Here is a 17,219-nt window from a genome sequence, read left to right as displayed (position 1 = left end):
AAGTTCCAATGCTGAATCCTGCAGAATTACATTAGTCACCTGCTGCCTTCCTGAAAAGGAATGTTTTATCCCCACCCTCTGCCTTCTACCGGTCAGCCAATCTTCTATCCATGCTAGTACTTTGCCTCTAACGCCATGCGCTCTTCTCTTACCTTGTCAAAGGCCTCTGGAAATCCAAGTAGGTAACATCCACTGGCTCTCCTTTGTCTAACCTGCTTGTTACCTCTGCAAGAATTCTAACAGATTTGTCATGCAGGATCTCCCCTTGATGAAACCAAGCTGACATTTTACCACGCACTTCCAAGTATTCTGAAATCTCATCCTTAATAATGGGCTTAAATCTTGTGAAGCCAGAGTAGACCCCAACAATTTTCTAGTTTGGCATTAGCTATAAGATGTTTTACTCTAGGCGTGATTCTACAGACAAACTAGGAAGCTTTTATCAAAACAATTTAAGAACACAGTTTAGTTGAAACCAATTAACTTTTAACAATTGAACAATACTTAAACATGACAAGACACAATTCTATCTCTGAGGTCCTATTAAGCAATAACCGAAACCTCTCTTTAAAATTATTTAGCAAAACATAGGCATACTTGGGTTACTAGTCTTGGAGATTTCAGAACACCTCTGGAGAGAGAGACAGATGCATTGCTTTCTTCAGGCAGCAATTGTTTGTATTTTCTGTCAATCAAACTAGTCTGAAATCCAGGAGAACTTAAATAAACAAAAGGTCTATTAACTCTACAAAGTTACACATTTCTTAGCTAAAATCAGTTATTAGCCTACATTCTTTGCATCTGCTGCATGTCTCCCAGACCAATCTACTCTTGTAACAAAATATTTCTTCTTAAAGCAACCTCACCTTAAATACAGAATATAACAAAATAGCACAGTATCATCACAACACAGCTAGATTGCTGATTATTGAGTGGATAAAAGGTTATTGGAGATCGGAGGAACGTGGGGTTGAGGTTACAATTGGATCAGATACTATTGAATGGTGGAGCAGGCTCAAGGGGACAAGTGACCTACTGCTCCCATTTCTTATGTTCATAAGTCCCTTGCTCTTCTGATTAGTGTTCATTTTTCTTTTTTGAAGTGGCATTGGATGGTGACTATATTAACAGCACTACATGAGGAAGCTTACCCAGAAACTGAAAATTTCAACTATTAAAATTGGCAGTATTTTGGAAGCAAAGTAATTCTAGATTTGTTTACCAAAAAAAATGCATTTTCCTCATTCCTCTTATAACATACCTCGGTCCACAATCATCTTTACCAGGCACAACTGGGCTACAGGTGCACTGGATCAAATGACTTGCACCATAAACCTTTTTTTAAACTTCAGATTTCCATCAATCTTTTTATCCATTACATCTTTAGTTGAACTACAGATTGTTTTTCGGTACTGCCCTTAATTTCTCCTGGCCTCAATCTTGCTCTTATCCATTCTTCTGTTATCTTCTGTCTTTTTCAGATGTACTTTTTCTGGTCTTGCATCTCATTCTTCTTAAACTCCAGTTTGCCGCAACACTTCCTCCTGAATTTACTGATGCTAACATAACAAGTTCAAAATCTTCTTCCTTGTATGACAAATCGCTGACTTCATCCCAACCTACACCTGAAATATGTTCCTAAACTTGGCCTGTCTTTCTGATATTGGCACTTTGTTAGCATTCCTATCTCCTGTGCATGAACAATAAACTCTTGATCCCTCATTCAGGTTGCTGCAAGTCTCCATCAAAAAGTTTTTCAAGATCTGGCTATTCCTTTAGTTGACTTGCCATGAGAGGTTCACTGTATTCAAGGCACTGCAAAATGAACACTTTTTATATATTTCTTGATTGTCAATTTGCATATCTTTTGGCAGATGCTGTTAACAGAATAAGATGTGGTATAGAAGTATGGGTGGACTATTTGGTGCCAATGAAGGCATGCTCTTTCTGTTTATTTACTTACAACTTCTATAAATACATGCAGTAGAAACAATTGCATACTTTAATGTGGCAAAATTCCTGGATATGAGTGTCTTTTTCCCTTTTGGTGTTAGGTTTGAATACCCTTTGGATTCAGTGCACAACACCAGCCCAAGAAAAAGACGGAGTTTGTCAAGCCTGAAGAATGAAACTCTACAAGTATGTACCTGCATCTTTATCAGGGGGGATGAAGGAGCAGGGAAGAAGATGGCGTTATCAGTGTCAATCTTTGCTAGTAGTTAAACTATTTCAGATTTCCTTTAGATGGACTGCTTCTTTCTGTAATCTATTGGAAGGGAAACTTGGAAGTGCACCTTTGTTCTCACTAACCCAGTTAGTTACTGTTCAATTTGCGAGTTGGAGAAACAATTACTAATAGTATTGATTTTCTTTATGTAAAGAGGAGAGAAAAGTCCTCTACACTGGAACTTTTTGCACTAGAATGCTTTGATTTAGGATATCTCACAGATCTCTTGTAAAGGTCTCCTTGGGATGGGTTCATAAGTTGCTGTTAGGCTGCAACAACAAATCAACCTGTGCACCAGTATGAATTCATAGGTATTGTGAATGCTGCTTGATCACCTGACCACTGGATGACATCTGATACAAGTGAAACCTAAAGGATCTTATCTCTTGTCGCTAAGATCAGTTGTTGACTGAAGTTTTCTCTCGTGGGCAGGCGCAATCTCTGCAGCAGGTGGCTGCTCTTGGATTGCAAGACTACTTATCCTCTGATCTGTTAGTTATACATTTACTACTTTTCTACTTTCTTATTTTGGATCAGCCTCAGCTGAGTCCTTGGGACTTTGTATGTATTTTCTTTGTGTAGGTAACTTTTTAGCAACATACCATAAATAATGAATAGAAAAATCTTTTGATGTTTTAATGAGTGCAATAAATCTGCATCAGCAGGAGTATTCTGTCCGCAGTAAGTGGTAATCACATCAGACCTCCTTTTAGTTCTAAACTATCAAGGAAATTTATTGAAGGAAAGGTGAACAGGCAAAATGAGTAATATACAACATTTATAGTAGTTAAAATAGGCTGTCAAAAGTGTTAAACTCCGTGTTAAAATCATCTTGAACGACATCTGTGCAATATATTTATTTCAGTTTCTTGCCACTGTAGAAACAATTAGTCCAATAGACATAATAATAACCTAATAATTACAGTACTGGACAAGAAAGCCAAGGGGTGAGAATTCAATTGCAAGTTGTGAAATTAAGAGACAATTTGGTAATTTTTAGTACAACACCAGAAAAATCTCAAAGTTATGGGGTTGTTGTCAAATATCCATTTGTTAAGAAGAAAACCTGCTATCCCTGACCCAGTTTGCAACCAGTCCTAAAACGTTGTTGAAATTTAACATCCTCTGAATTTACTCCGAAAGCCTGTGAGTAGCAAAACAATTTCTTCCGCGATCACTCACCTACAAGTGTGATTGTCCACCTAGAAACTGACTCACTGATCATAGGTTCTGTGTGTCCTTGCGTGGCTGATGAGCCTGATCCTGAAGCCGCATCTCTGACTGCACACTTGGCAGATGTTTCCAGGAGGTGGAATTGGCCCTTGGACTTGATTTGCTGGCACTCATTTCTCAGGCTTGTTTTCTGGAACTCCTCCTACCATTTGGCCTTTTGAAGAATTGTGTCCCTTTGATCAGGAGGTTCCACCAGGTAGGTTTCTTCTGAGAAAGGGTCTCCCAGTAATTTACATTCATATTGTATTTTTTTGAAGTAAGCCTTCAGGGTGTCTTTTGAAGTGCTTCCTTTGCCTTCCTCTTATTCAGGTGCTTTCTTGAACTGATTGTAGATTTGCTTTGGCCATCAGGATGTGGCATCCTAAGCGTGTAGCCAGCCTAACAGTTGGTTTTGGATGATCACGGTCTCGATAGTGTAACTCTTGGCTCCTTTAACGACACTCATGTTGGTAAGCGTCCCCCCCCCAGCTGATGTGGTGAGCCTGTCTCAGATGGCATTGATGCTTTGAGATGGCGTCTGTGTGTAGTCTAGGTTTCCAAGTGTTGGGAGGACGGCCTGCTACGTGAGGATCTTAGTCTCAACACAAATATTCCAGTTGGTGAAGACACTTATCCATAGCATTTGGAGGTGTGCTCGCAGATTGGATATGATGTTGGATCTCCATGTTGATGTCAGCCTTAGATGAGGAGTAGCTCCCCGGGCAGAGGAAATCTGTGGGAAGATTTCTCGGTTGATCTTGGAGGGTGAGACTGGTAAGATTGAATTCTGAGGGGACAGAGTGACAGCAGCTGGCCTGAAGCCTACACACTAAAACGTCAAAACCATTCATACTCTTCTGACTGGATCTCGTCCTGGGGCGGGTTGGTAAAGGATTAGAGTCTTGAGGTGGAGGCTGAAACCGAATCTTCAAAGGAAAAAGAAAGTTACAGCACAGGAACAGGCCCTTCGGCCCTCCAAGCCTGCACCTAGGCCTAACAGAACTAAAACCCCTTAGCCTTTTAAGGACCACATCCGTCTATTCCCATCCTATTCATGTATTTGTCCAATCACCTCTTAAAACCCACTATCGTATCTGCTTCCACTATCTCACCTGGCAGAGTGTTCCAGACATACACCATCCTCTGTTTAAAAAAAAACATGCCTCGTACATCTTCAGTATGTTTCCGCGAAGGCATAAAGCATAGCTTGGAGATTCTCTTCTGAGAGTGAGTGTGTCATTGAATACTGAAGTTCCATGAGTGGTCAGTCTCATATTCTTCTTAAATTTCAACTAGCTGAAGCTGAAAAATTTTTCATCCATCCTGGAGACAATGTCTGGGAAGCTTGTTCTTGACGAGGTGAAGGATGATGATGAGGAAGATGGAGGAAAGGGTGGGGTGACGACACATCCCTGCTTGACTCCAGTCTTGACCTCAAAGGTTTCTGTCATATTCTCATCGGTGAGGACTGTCTCTGATATCATGGTTCAGTAGGGGTTGGATGATGTTGTGAAATTCCTCTGGGCAGGCAGCTTTTCACAGGGTTTTCCACAGGACTCAAGTTTGAAAAACTCTGCTGGAATCCACTCCTTCAGCTTTTCCATTCTTCATGTGCTAAATGGCAACGGCAACTTCAACTTCATCTATGCTTTGTGGGAGCCCAAGATCATTGGGGAGTTTGGAGATTTCCTCAAACACATCTCGTGTGATTCTATCATAGTTTAGGAGTTCTTTTAAAGTGTTCTCTATCGAAGGCTGATATTTTCTGTTTCATAAAATGGCTCTATCTTTACTCCACGGTAGTTTAAGGCCTAGGGTGTTAGGTCCCAGATATTGCTTTGGTGGCACTGGAAAAATCGGGTGTCATGCTTATCAGCGAGGATTTGCAGCTCCTTAGCTTTCTCAGTCTGCCATTGGTTCTTGATTTCACTAATTCCTTGTTGTGCTTTGCTTTTGCTGTTTAATGAGTTCTCCTCTTTGCCAGGTGTGGAAAGCTTTTCTCTTCTTGTTGATGATGTCTTGGGTGATGTGGTCATTCTTGTTAGACCAGTCTTGATACTTCTTGGTCTTGGAGCCAATGGTTTCTTCACAGCTTGAGGTGACGTCTTTAGTTCTTTTTAGTTTCCCTCCCTCCATCAGAATGTATGACTTGGAGATCTTGGTGAAGACATTATTGGAGGTTTGCTTGCATGCTTGGTTCTTGAAGCTGTTCAACATTGATCTTTCTTCTGAGCTGTTTCTTCACCGTCCATTGCTTAGGGTGGAATTTGATCAACACAGAGGAACATCCCTGAGCTGAGGGTCTGTCCAGTTGTCATCTGCACTCTTCCTTGCTTTGGACCCTTTTGGTGTCGGAGTTGGATGATGACATAGTTGATCACATGCCAGTGCTTTGATTGCGGATGTCTCCAGGAAGTCTCAAACTTGTCTTTTTGGCAGAACAGTGTGTTAGTGTTGACAAGCTTGTGTTCCAAATATTTGATGAGCAGGAGAACCCTGTTAGAGTTACAGTTCCTAACACATTTTCCAGAGTTGGGAGTATTTTTCAACCTTGAGACTGACGTCCTCAAAGGATGATCACCTTGTGTTTAGGAATGTGGGAGATTATGATGTCCAGGGTGGAGCAGAAAGTGAATTAATGTATGTGATATGTTTTTCGTTTTTCCTTCTTTCACACTACTGTGCACCTGTGTTTAAACTCATTTCTCCATTGCTTTGCTTGGTTTATTCTATAGCTTCTGAAATGTATCCTTGGAATTTATAGACACTCCTAAATAGCAAATTTGATTAAGTTAAAATAAATTAGAAAGTTTAGTGGCTTTAAAAAAAATGAACACTGGACACTGTCTTCAATGTCATCTACACAATCTGATATTACTTCTCTAACTGGAGCATTCATTTTTTTAAAAAATGATTCTCGTGATTTACTCTGAATCGTATCAATGTCGTCAGAGCCTTTTCACAATTTGGGCAGACATTCAAGGTTTCTACATTGCTTGTCTTTTATTTCAATAAGTTCTGATTGTTGCATGGCTTTCTCCTCTGGAGCCATGCCCATTGACATTTATTAGATTATTGTACATAAAATTAGATTTACCCCTGAAGGTTCCATTATTTTATGTGGAATTGAAGTTTATCAACCTTTTTGAATGTCAGTGCCTTAATTTGCCTACTTCCAGGGTACTTCTACCTCAGAAATTAACCTCCTAATACTTGGCAATGCCTTCCTATTCAGGCTATACTCTCAAGACTCTCTTAACTGTTCCTTCCTTTTAATGTAATAATGTTTCAATTAACAGGTTCTTCATGTTCAACAGGGAGTAGATGACGGTTCACAACCTTCTGGTATTGCTCGTCAGTCAACGAGTGGACGTAAATCTGGTTAGTATTTCTTGTAGTATATATTATACATTTTTAAAAGTTAAATCATGACTTTGAACTAAATGTTTTACAAGTACACTTCTGGATCTTTTGATTTGCATGTGAGCCTCACTGGCAAGGTTGACATTTATTGACCATCCAACAGTAACACCATCTGCAAAATGCACTGCAGCAACTTGCCACGGATTCTTTGGCAGTATCTTACAAACCCAGAATCTCTGCCACGTAGAAGAACAATGACAACAAGATGTATAGGAATGCCATCTGCAGGTTCTCTTCCAAGTCGCGTTCAGTCCTGATTTGGAACCATATTATGATTCCTTCGTTGTCACTGGGTCGAAATCCCAGTGACTATTGCCCTGATACCGAGTGTAATTATATCACATGGACTGCAATAGTTCGAGTAGGTGTCTCATTACCACATTCCCGAGGACAATTGGAAATGGATAATAAATTCTAGTCCTCCTGGAAAGCTTGTAGTGCATGAATGAATAAAAAATAGACTGAAGCAGGCAAGTGTTTGTACTCAACCCATTACTTCAGACGAGGTTACAAGACATATTTCTATGAACTAAGGTGAACACCAAGGACATTGCCCAGTTGAAGCATGTAGGGCAGCTGTTTGAGATGGATAGAAAGCTGGTTAGCAAATAGGAAGCAAAGAGTTGACATAAATGGATCTTCTTCCGTTTGGCAGTCAGTGACCAGTGGGGTTCTGCAGGGATCTGTGCTAGAACTCAAACTGTTCACATTACATATTAATGATCTCGAAGAGGGAACCCAATGTATTTTCTAAGAACTAGGAGCAGGAGTAGGCCACTTGGCCCCTCGAGCCTGCTCTGCCAAATAATAAGATCATGGCTGATCTTTTCATGCACTCAGCTCCACTTACCTGCCCGCTCACCAGAATGCTTAATTTCTTTCCTGATCAGAAATCTGTCTATCTCTGCCTCAAAAACATTCAACGAGCTAGCCTCAACTGGTTCATCAGGCAGGGAATTCCACAGATTCACAATCCTTTGGGTGAAGAAGTTCCTCCTCAATCAGTCCTAAATTTGCTCTGCCTGATTTTGAGTCTATGCCCCCTAGTTCTGGTTTCACCTGCCAGTGGAAACAACCTCCCTGCTTCTATCTTATCCATTCCCTTCATAATTTTATGTTTCGATGAGATCCCTCTCTCGTTCTTCTAAATTCCAATGAGTATATTCCCAGTCTACTCTATCTGTCCTCATAAGTCAACTGTCTTGACTCCAAAATCAATCGAGTGAATCTCCTCTGCATCTTCTCCACTGCCAGTATATCTTTTTCTCAAGTAGGGAGACAAACTGTACATAGTACTCCAGGTGTGGCCTCACCAGCATCTTTATACAGCTACAACACAAACTCCCTGTTTTTAAACGCCATCTCCTCCAGCAGTGAAGGAGAGAATTCCATTTCCTTTCTTAATTACATGCTGCATCTGCAAACCAACTTTTTGCAATTCATGCACGAGGACACCCAGGTCCCTCTGCACATCAAGCTGCAATTTTTTTACCGTATATAATTGTCTGTTTTGCTGTTATTCCTACCAAAATGGATGACCTCACATTTATCAACATTGTACTCCATCTGCCAGACTCCTGTCCACTCACTTAAACTATATCCCTTTGCAGACATTCCGTGTCCTCTGCACACTTTGCTTTACCACTCATCTTTGTGTCACCTAAAATTGGTCCCCAACTCCAAATCATCTATTTAAATGATAAAAAGTTGGGTGGAAAGATGAGCCGTGAAGAGGATGCAGACACAATTTGGACAGGCGAAGTGTGTGGGAATATGCATGATGGATGCACTATAGTGTGGATAAATGTGAGGTTATCCACCTTATTAGCAAAAATAGGAAGACAGATTATGATTTGAATGGATGTAAATTGAGTGAGATGTATACTCAGTGAGACCTTAGTGTTCTCGTGCATCAATCGCTGAAAGTAAGTATGCAGGTAGAGCAGTCACTAAAGAAGACAAATGGTATATTGGCCTTCATTATGAGAGGATTTGAGTATAGGGATGTTTTGCTGCAATTGTATAGGGCATTGGTGAGGCCACACCTGGAGTATTGCATGCAGTTTTGGTGTCCTTACCTGAGGAAGGATATCCTTGCTGTAGAGGGAGTGTTGTGAAGGTTTACCAGGCTAATTCCTGGGATGGCAGGACTGTCATGAGGAGAGTCAGTTAGGATTATATTCACTAGGGTTTGGAAGAGTGAGAGGGGATCTTGACGAAACTTATACAATTCTAGCAGGGTTAGACAGGGTAGATTCAGAAGGAATGTTCCCAATACCTGGGGAGTCCAGAGCTAGAAGTCATAGTTTGAAGATAAGTGGTAAACCTTTTAAAACTGAGGTAAGGAGAAATTTCTTCATCCAGAGTGTGGTAAATGTGTGGAATTCACTATCACAGAAAATAGTTGAGACCCAAACATCTGATTTCAAGAAGAAACTAGATATAGCTCTTGGGGCAAAAGGGATCAAAGGATATGGAGGGAAGAGTGGGATAATATTGAATTTGATGATCAGCCACAATCAAAATGAATGGCAGAGCAGACTCAAAGGGCCAAGTGACCTACTCCTTCTAGTTTTTATGTTTTTGTTGATGTCATATTTGGATTTCACACTGCCCCATCCATTTATCCTTTTCCTTATGAAGGCATCTTGCTGACATTTTTTACTTTTAAAGAAAGCTTACCTATCTTCTAGTCTTTAGCTCTTTGGAGGCACTGTATGTCTCCATTTCAATTAAAATTGTCCTCCAGAAAATTTAAAATAACTACATTTGAAGGCTATTTGGCTACTTGCACCTGCACTGGTGCTAGTTGTGGACTAATTCCTTTTCTGTTCTCTTCCCTATGTTTTGCTATATCTTATCTTAAGTAGAGCTTAGAATGTTGCAATCACTGTGAAGGCCTCAATTTCTTTCCTCTAATTTCTCATTTTTCTCCTGGAGAGTCATTTCTCCTGTTCACCAACAGTGGAAACAGCATTTTTAGTTTGTTTGCTCACTCAAAGCCATTTATCATTTTGTAAATACTCTACTAGAGATTGTTGCTATGCAAAGTGCTCAGACTTTGCTGAGTCTTTTTGGCTTATCGTTGCTGATATCTAATGTATTCTCAAATGGGAAACCTTACCTATTAGTAGTGCATTAGAAAAATCATGAACTGTTGTCAAGTGGGTGTCTAAGCTAGGAACACAAAGTTAGAAAAATACTATATATATGGTGCTAGATGACAGTTCTGTTAAATTGCTATTTTTGAATATCAATTGTGGTTAAATTATTACTTGTACTTTGCTTGTTAACTAATATTGTGAATTGCTTTTATCCTTTTTTAATTTTATGGTTTCTTATCAGATAAGATAGATGTGGATAAAATCTTTGAAGCACCAACTAAATCTGCAAAGGCTACACCAAATGAAAGAGATGGTTCAGCTGCAAAGCACCAGCGTAAAAGAAGTTCCACAAAAATACTTAATGATGAACAACATACAGATGAGGAACACTTATCACCTTTTTCCAAACTTTATGAAATGTTCAAGCAGGAGGTCACAAAACCAATTCAGATTAAACCAAATGAAGTTAATATGCACATAGCAGTTAAAGAAAACCATACTGACCTGACAAAGCAAAGTGGTGTTCCAGGAAAAGAATCCAAAGCCGCAATTTCTCAATATGGCAAGAATCCTCGTGTTTCACTGAATGCAAAGCGAATGTCTGGTAGGAGGAGCAATATGACACCTGAAGAGGGAAAGATTGAAAACAATAACAAATATGAAAAAATGAACAATTCAGGGACACTGTTACTTGAAGGTATTGCAACTGCAGACCTTGCAAAACCAATTACTAACATAAACAACCCAGATAAAAATATTTTGGAATTAAACAAACTTCAAGAAAATGCCTCTTCTGCGATAATGGTTACATCTCCTGCATTTTCTAATGTAGGCCTTGAAGGAAAAGAGCCAGATAATCACCTGTCCCCTAAATGTACACCAAAAACAAAACACAAAAGTCAAGATTTCAACACTCGTAAATCCTTAACTGCTGGTGAAGCTGTAAAGAAAGCTCAAGGTATGGTTCAGTCTGCCATGGAAAAGGAACCAAATATAGTTGTGAAAACTGTTGGAATGGAGCAAACACCCTCAGTTAATGTAGATAAGGAAAAGGCAGAAACACACAAAAATTGTGGCAGGTCATCGTTGCGTAACAAAACTGTGGAATCCACAGATATTCAACCAGAGCAGGCTGAATACACTGAGCCTTTGGCTGCAAAATCAATAGAGATGGAACATACAGCAGCTAATGTAGGTAAAGAAAAGGCTGAAACACCTAAAAGACGTGGCAGACCATCATTACTTAACAAAAGTTTGCAACCTACAGATATTCAATCAGAGGCTGAATCTACAAATGTTCGTGAGCTTTCGGCTGGAACTTCAGTAAAAATGGAACATACAGCAGCTAATGTAGATAAAGAAAGGGTTGAAACACCCAAAAATCGTGGCAGGTCATCATTACGTAACAAAAATGTGGAACCCACGGATATTCAATCAGAGCAGGCTGAATACGCAAATGTTTCTGAGCCTTTGGCTGTAAAGTCAGTAGAAATGGAAAATACAACAGCTAACGTAGTTAAAGAAAAGGCTGAAACACCCAAAAGACGTGGCCGACCATCATTAAGTAACAAAAGTGTGCAACCTACAGATAGTCAATCAGAACAGGCAGAATCTACAAATGTTTCTGAACTTTCGGCTGCAAAATCAGTAGGAATGGAACATACAGCAGCTAATGTAGGTGAGAAAAAGGCCGAAACACCCAAAAGACGAAGCAGGTCATCATTACTGAACACAAATGTTCAATCTACAAATATTTGGTCTAAGCAGGCTGAATCTGCAGCAATTTCAGAGTCTTCAGCAGCTACAAAGTCACCTGCCTTGATTAAACAGAAACGTGGCAAAAGTGAAAAGTTTTCATCTGTAGATGGTGAACTTGGTCTCTACACCAGCAGCAAAGAATCCCCTTCATCTGCAGGTAAAATCTAGCTCTGGGAGCTGATGATTATATATGGGAAAGAATGGCTTGCATACATTAAGTTTGCCATATATTAAAACATTCAAATCTATATTTTTAAAATTGTTTGCAGCTTATTTTTTTCTGCATTAAAGGTGCTTTATAAGTTTTCTTTTAATCCAGTAAGTCTCAGTAAACAGTGAAAAAATAATGGGCATTGTGTTTTTAAAAAAATTCAATCAAAATTCCAGTTAAGTCACTTGAATATGTATAAATGTGATTAAATTAAGAATGCATATTTAAAAATGAGTCACTTGCTGATTTAGCCAGTCTGATTTTTTTTTCCTTTTATGTGTAACTGTTGATAATGAAGCATTTGAACTCACTTGGGACATTTCTTTTGTTGTGGGCTTGACATATTCTAATACAGCACTGCTGTTAATTATGTTGTTCGAAGAGTGAAAGTTTGATGAAACTTTGCAGACTCTTTACAAATCTACACTCATTGTAAAAATTGGTGGTTTCTTAATTAAAAATTCTGGGGCCTGCGATTTTAACACTAAGTTTTTTGCATAGATTATTTTTTGTTTTTGGTCCTTTTTAACCACATTGTTCCATTTTAATTGTTCCTCAGCAGCAGCTATCGCACACTTATCTAAAAAGCGCAGAAGTGAACATGAAGAAAATTATGGCTCAAGTTTTAAACGAAAGCGAGTATCTTTTGGTGCAAACCTGAGTCCAGAAGTATTTGACAAACGTATGCCACCAAGCTCGCCTCTGCAAAAAGGAGGTACTCCAATCCGAGTGAGCACACCATTTCGATGTACTCCACGTACAGTGCTGAAACGTGCTTCCAGCGTAGGAATCCACACATGTACAATTCAGGTAATTATTAATGTGCATTTTTGGACAGCTTAAATCTTTTAATGCATATAAAAATATTCAGTATATCTGCATCAGCAGGACAGGGTTATTTCTAATCCAGTTAAACTTGAAGTTCCCGTCTTTGACTGCTTTATTAAAAGAATAATCATACCCACAAGAAAGACACAATATACATGGAATGATAAGTTGCCATATTTCTAATAGATATTATATACTTTTTGTGGATAACTATTTTACTTTGCCACTGACACGTTGTAAAACTACGTTGTGGCACTTGTGCCATGTAGAATTGCTGTGATCGTGTTTTGCCACGGCACATTTCTTTCAATTGATTATTATAATCAACATTATACTGTAAAAGCTTGGTGATAGTGTCATCTTGTGGCAAGAATCTGGTATAACAGGTATTACTCTGACAATTTTGTGTTTGCATGGGATTTAAAACTTAAAAAAGGAAAACAAAATTACAATGTTGAAATGGCTTCATGCTTAAGAGAACTTGTATCTGCGCCATAAATTTATAAAGTTGGTTGGTCCATGGAATCAAACAACCATTTCACATAATTTTAGAGACCAGACTGTACAGGATAGCGATGCTGCTTTATTGTGAAGTGAACCAAATTAGTCAAAGGTGGATTTTGCACTGCGTTTCAAGCCAGCGGAGCTCTTGTTGCCATTTTTTTAATGGTGATTGGTTCAATTTGAGTTTACAAGGCCAGTAGCAGTGCTGTGGCAGTTTCCACACAGATCTGGAAATGACGTAGGAAGCTACATGGACCAGAGTGATTGGGTAACTATTTGATCGATTGGATTTGTGTCACCATGTGAGGGAACCTGTTGTAAATATCAACCATACTTTTAAAAAACTGCCAATTTTTCTGGCTACCATTTAATGTCAGCCGTGGAATGTTGAGCCATCACTGCCAATTGCTGATAGGCACGTAGAAAATAAAGGCTGTGTAAAATCTGCTTTTAAACAGATTTAAATGCCTGATTGTTCAAAATATAAACCATCAATTTAGTGCAGTTTTTACAAAGTATTTTCAAAAAATAAATTTTGAAAACGTTAATATTAGATTTGCTGTGGAAGCTGCATTCCTAAGTCACAGAAATTGTTTTTGAAATCCTGGAATTCCAGGATTCATGCTTTTACTTCTCATCTCAAAGGTAATATTGACTTTTTACTATTCGTGTTTCAACTCCATTTTGGATAATTGAATGCCCATTATACTACAAATAACAAGTAGTCATTTTACTTTAAAGTCTTGCCAGATATAATTGTACTTGTTTTTTCTCTCAGGAATTCAGTGAGCAAAATGAAAGTCATCCAAGTCCCACGACATCAAGTATCCCATCAGCAGGAGCCTCCCCCAAGCAAACAAAAAAATCACCAACCAAAGTTCCCTCACCAAGCAACGGTTCTTTGTCAAATCCATCTCCAAAGCGGACACCTTTGGTCAAGATGCCAGAATCAACCAAACTATCTTCCTTGTCACCTGATGCCAAGTCTCCTTTGCCAACAAAAACACCCCCCTTGACTTCTACAAAGAGGCCACCCTCTACGAGAAGTCCTTCACAAAACAAAACTCCTTCATCGGCTATCAAGAAGTTAGCTGTTGCTAAGACAGTGCCTACCTTGTCACCCAGAAAATTGGTAGCTAGTAAAATGTCCTGTCCAATTACTGAAAGATCGTTTGATCGTTCTCCACGTGTACGTGGGCGTTTCTCCATCTCACATGTTGCTACTCCTCCCCACTTAACCCGGTCCAAATCTCCTCACCGTACACCATCTTCTCTCGATCTGGTGCTGTTTGAACAACCTCGGCAGAAAGCAAGTTTAGTGGCAACTTCTGGGAAAAAATCTTCCAGGAAAAGCACGAGAAGTGGCTCATTACTTACAGCAGGACTTTGCAGAAGGCAAACAGGTGCTTCAGCTGCCAATCTATTAGGTAAGGCTTTTCCTACAGTTGCAACGTTATCACTGGAACCAATTAGGTTTTTTACTAACTATTTTTAATACGGCCTCAAGTTCCCAACTGTTCATTGTTTTGGTAGCTGGTCGGTGACGTAGCCTGCAAAATTACAGTACTTAAATTGCTGGACTTTGGCACAAATCATTTGACTTCTCTTGTTTGGAGAATGCTGTGAGTGACTCAAGTGAAAAGCGTTATAGTTCAGTGGAGTAAAATTTGGCATCCTGTTTCATGGCATAGATTGGATGATATGGATCATAATTAAGCAGACTTGTCACAAGGGTTTTAATAAAGCATATTGTGTGAGAAGTTTTTGAAAGAATTTTACAATTGGATTGCAGATTCTGCCTATCTGCACTTTGTATACAGAGATTTTTTTGAGCTCTGGGCAATTATCTTGAATTATCACAAGAAGCACATTAGTATAATATTGCAGTGTCACAAACTGTCTCTTCCATTGTATCTAACCACCTATATCCAATCCCCATATCTTTATTTTTGCATGCTGATTAACTGGGCTCATATTCCAATTATTGAAGGTGGTATTAAGGTTACTGTTCTCATTGGTATCTTGGTTTATGCCAAACATTTCAAAAATCTTAATCCTCAAGGTGTCTCTACATGTTACAGAACAAACAAATTACCTTATTATGACTAATAGTTTAATGTTTGCATGCTATTTGCATAAGATTGTTTGAAGGCTTTTTTGCCAATGATTAGTTGTCTTGGTAGTTGAGCTCATGTGGCAATGTTTCTAACTCGGGAAAATGATCATCACTTGGGTGATGCGCAAAAGGCCCCAGTCTTGTAAGCGGAAACCAACAAGAAATGTTAAAGATCACATTACTCTTGCTGTGGCTACTTGGTGGTCTTCAGTTCATCTGAAGAACAGGCTTGGGGTTTTAATGTTGGGATCATACTACAATGGAGTGCATGTTTAATTTATAATTAAGTGCAGCTGCAATCAACTGGGAGGAAAGATTAGGGAATTATTCCAACCAGTTTATACTAGATGCAATGGAGTCTGTGCCTATACTCTGGTTTTGTGAATAAACCTGGATTAGGGAGAAGTGGCCGGCAATTCATCCTTTTTCTCAATATGTGAAGTGACTCTAACATCGGGCAGATGTTTCAGTGAAAGAATTATGGCACACAAAAACTTCTCATTCCCTTTCCCACTTGGTATGATTGTTTTTATTATATAGTTTGGATAATATAATAAACCCAAGTAAATTATTAACAACAGAATGAAGGATTTTCCTAAAAGCTGAGTTCCTAAGTGATTTGGGCACAGAATGGAAGTAATATCTCATTCATATGTGGAAATTGTATCTATTTCAAAGAATGGAATATGTTTGACCAAAGATGGATAAATTAGCAGGTGAACTAAGAGTCTAGTTGATTATTTTAAATTGAATATATGTAATTTTGATTTTAGTGACAAAGTCGTGGGCACAGGTAGTAAAGGAAGGAATGGCAAGACCTCAGTTGCGGTGTGCTAGAAAGAAATCTGCAGTGATAAAAAAACGGACCAAGAAAACATCTTTGAAAATGGTAAAAGATTACTTAATATCGTAATGGGAAATTATATTAAATGTAATCATATTATGTAAGATCACATTTCAGTGCTGAATCAATTTGTAAAGTTCTTTATTATGCTGATTGTACAGTGTATTTCAAGATTACTGCAACTATGTGGTCTCAATTATAAATAACTAATCTTGGTAAGGGCATATAAACTTTGAATCTTCTCATTCTTTATTCCATTCGCATTATATAACCTTTTGTTTCAACAGACACCTGTTCATTTGGCGAACAGTCATGTTAGTACTGGCCATGCAGCTTCCCCAGCAACAATAGTCATTGGCAGGTCACAAGCTGCTAACATTCAGCTAACTCGAAAGGCCCCACTGGTTGTCAGACCTGTTTCGTTGAAAAGCAAAGATAATGATATGGATGAAAGCCTTACAGGTACTAGGTTTTTTTTAAAAAAAAAAGTCTGTTTTGTTGATCAACTTAGACTTGACATGAAGTAAAGCCAATAAAGTCCAGTTTCATGCAATGCAATAAGCCAAATTTTTCAGTTTATACCACCCAATTTTGTGGTAATGCTTTGGCATGGTGTTTACAATTGGGTGACATGGGTGGCACAGTGGTTAGCACCACTGCTTCACACAACCAGGGACCTCGGTTGAGGCCAGAATCGAAATCAGCATAGAGTTTGCACATTCTCTGCGTGGATCTCCCCCCATGCTCCAGAGATGTACAAGTTAGATGGATTGGCCATGTTAAGTCGCACCTTGGTGTCAGGGGGGTTAGCCGGGTAAATATGTGGAGTTACAGGAATAGGGCCTAGGCAAAATTGTTGTCGGTGTAGGCTTGATGGGCCGAATGGCCTCCTGCCCTGTAGGGATTCTGCAATTGAGGTAATGATGTCTGAATCCTGTTTCCAACTCTTATCTACTGCACTCTTGATAAAGCAGCTTCAATTGATGCGAATG

At 39.1% G+C, this 17,219-nt stretch overlaps 1 protein-coding gene across 1 annotated transcript in view; it reads left to right on the top strand.

The window, feature by feature from the left end:
* The window catches only part of mki67 (marker of proliferation Ki-67), a 46,179-nt gene that overhangs the window by 10,898 nt on the left and 18,062 nt on the right, over positions 1–17,219 (top strand). Inside the window, exons 5-11 of the mRNA XM_080205627.1 lie at positions 2,055–2,139; positions 6,739–6,820; positions 10,208–11,881; positions 12,498–12,745; positions 14,046–14,694; positions 16,157–16,272; positions 16,515–16,689. Coding sequence (XP_080061753.1) covers positions 2,055–2,139; positions 6,739–6,820; positions 10,208–11,881; positions 12,498–12,745; positions 14,046–14,694; positions 16,157–16,272; positions 16,515–16,689 — 3,029 coding nt within the window. The remainder of the gene's footprint in view (positions 1–2,054; positions 2,140–6,738; positions 6,821–10,207; positions 11,882–12,497; positions 12,746–14,045; positions 14,695–16,156; positions 16,273–16,514; positions 16,690–17,219) is intronic.

Source organism: Carcharhinus amblyrhynchos, chromosome 17 (assembly GCF_965287045.1).
Source record: "Carcharhinus amblyrhynchos chromosome 17, sCarAmb.v2.hapA, whole genome shotgun sequence".
Taxonomy (NCBI): domain Eukaryota; kingdom Metazoa; phylum Chordata; class Chondrichthyes; order Carcharhiniformes; family Carcharhinidae; genus Carcharhinus; species Carcharhinus amblyrhynchos.
The sequence above is the reverse complement of the archived record's forward strand: the minus strand, read 5'-3'. Positions and strand labels throughout refer to the sequence as shown.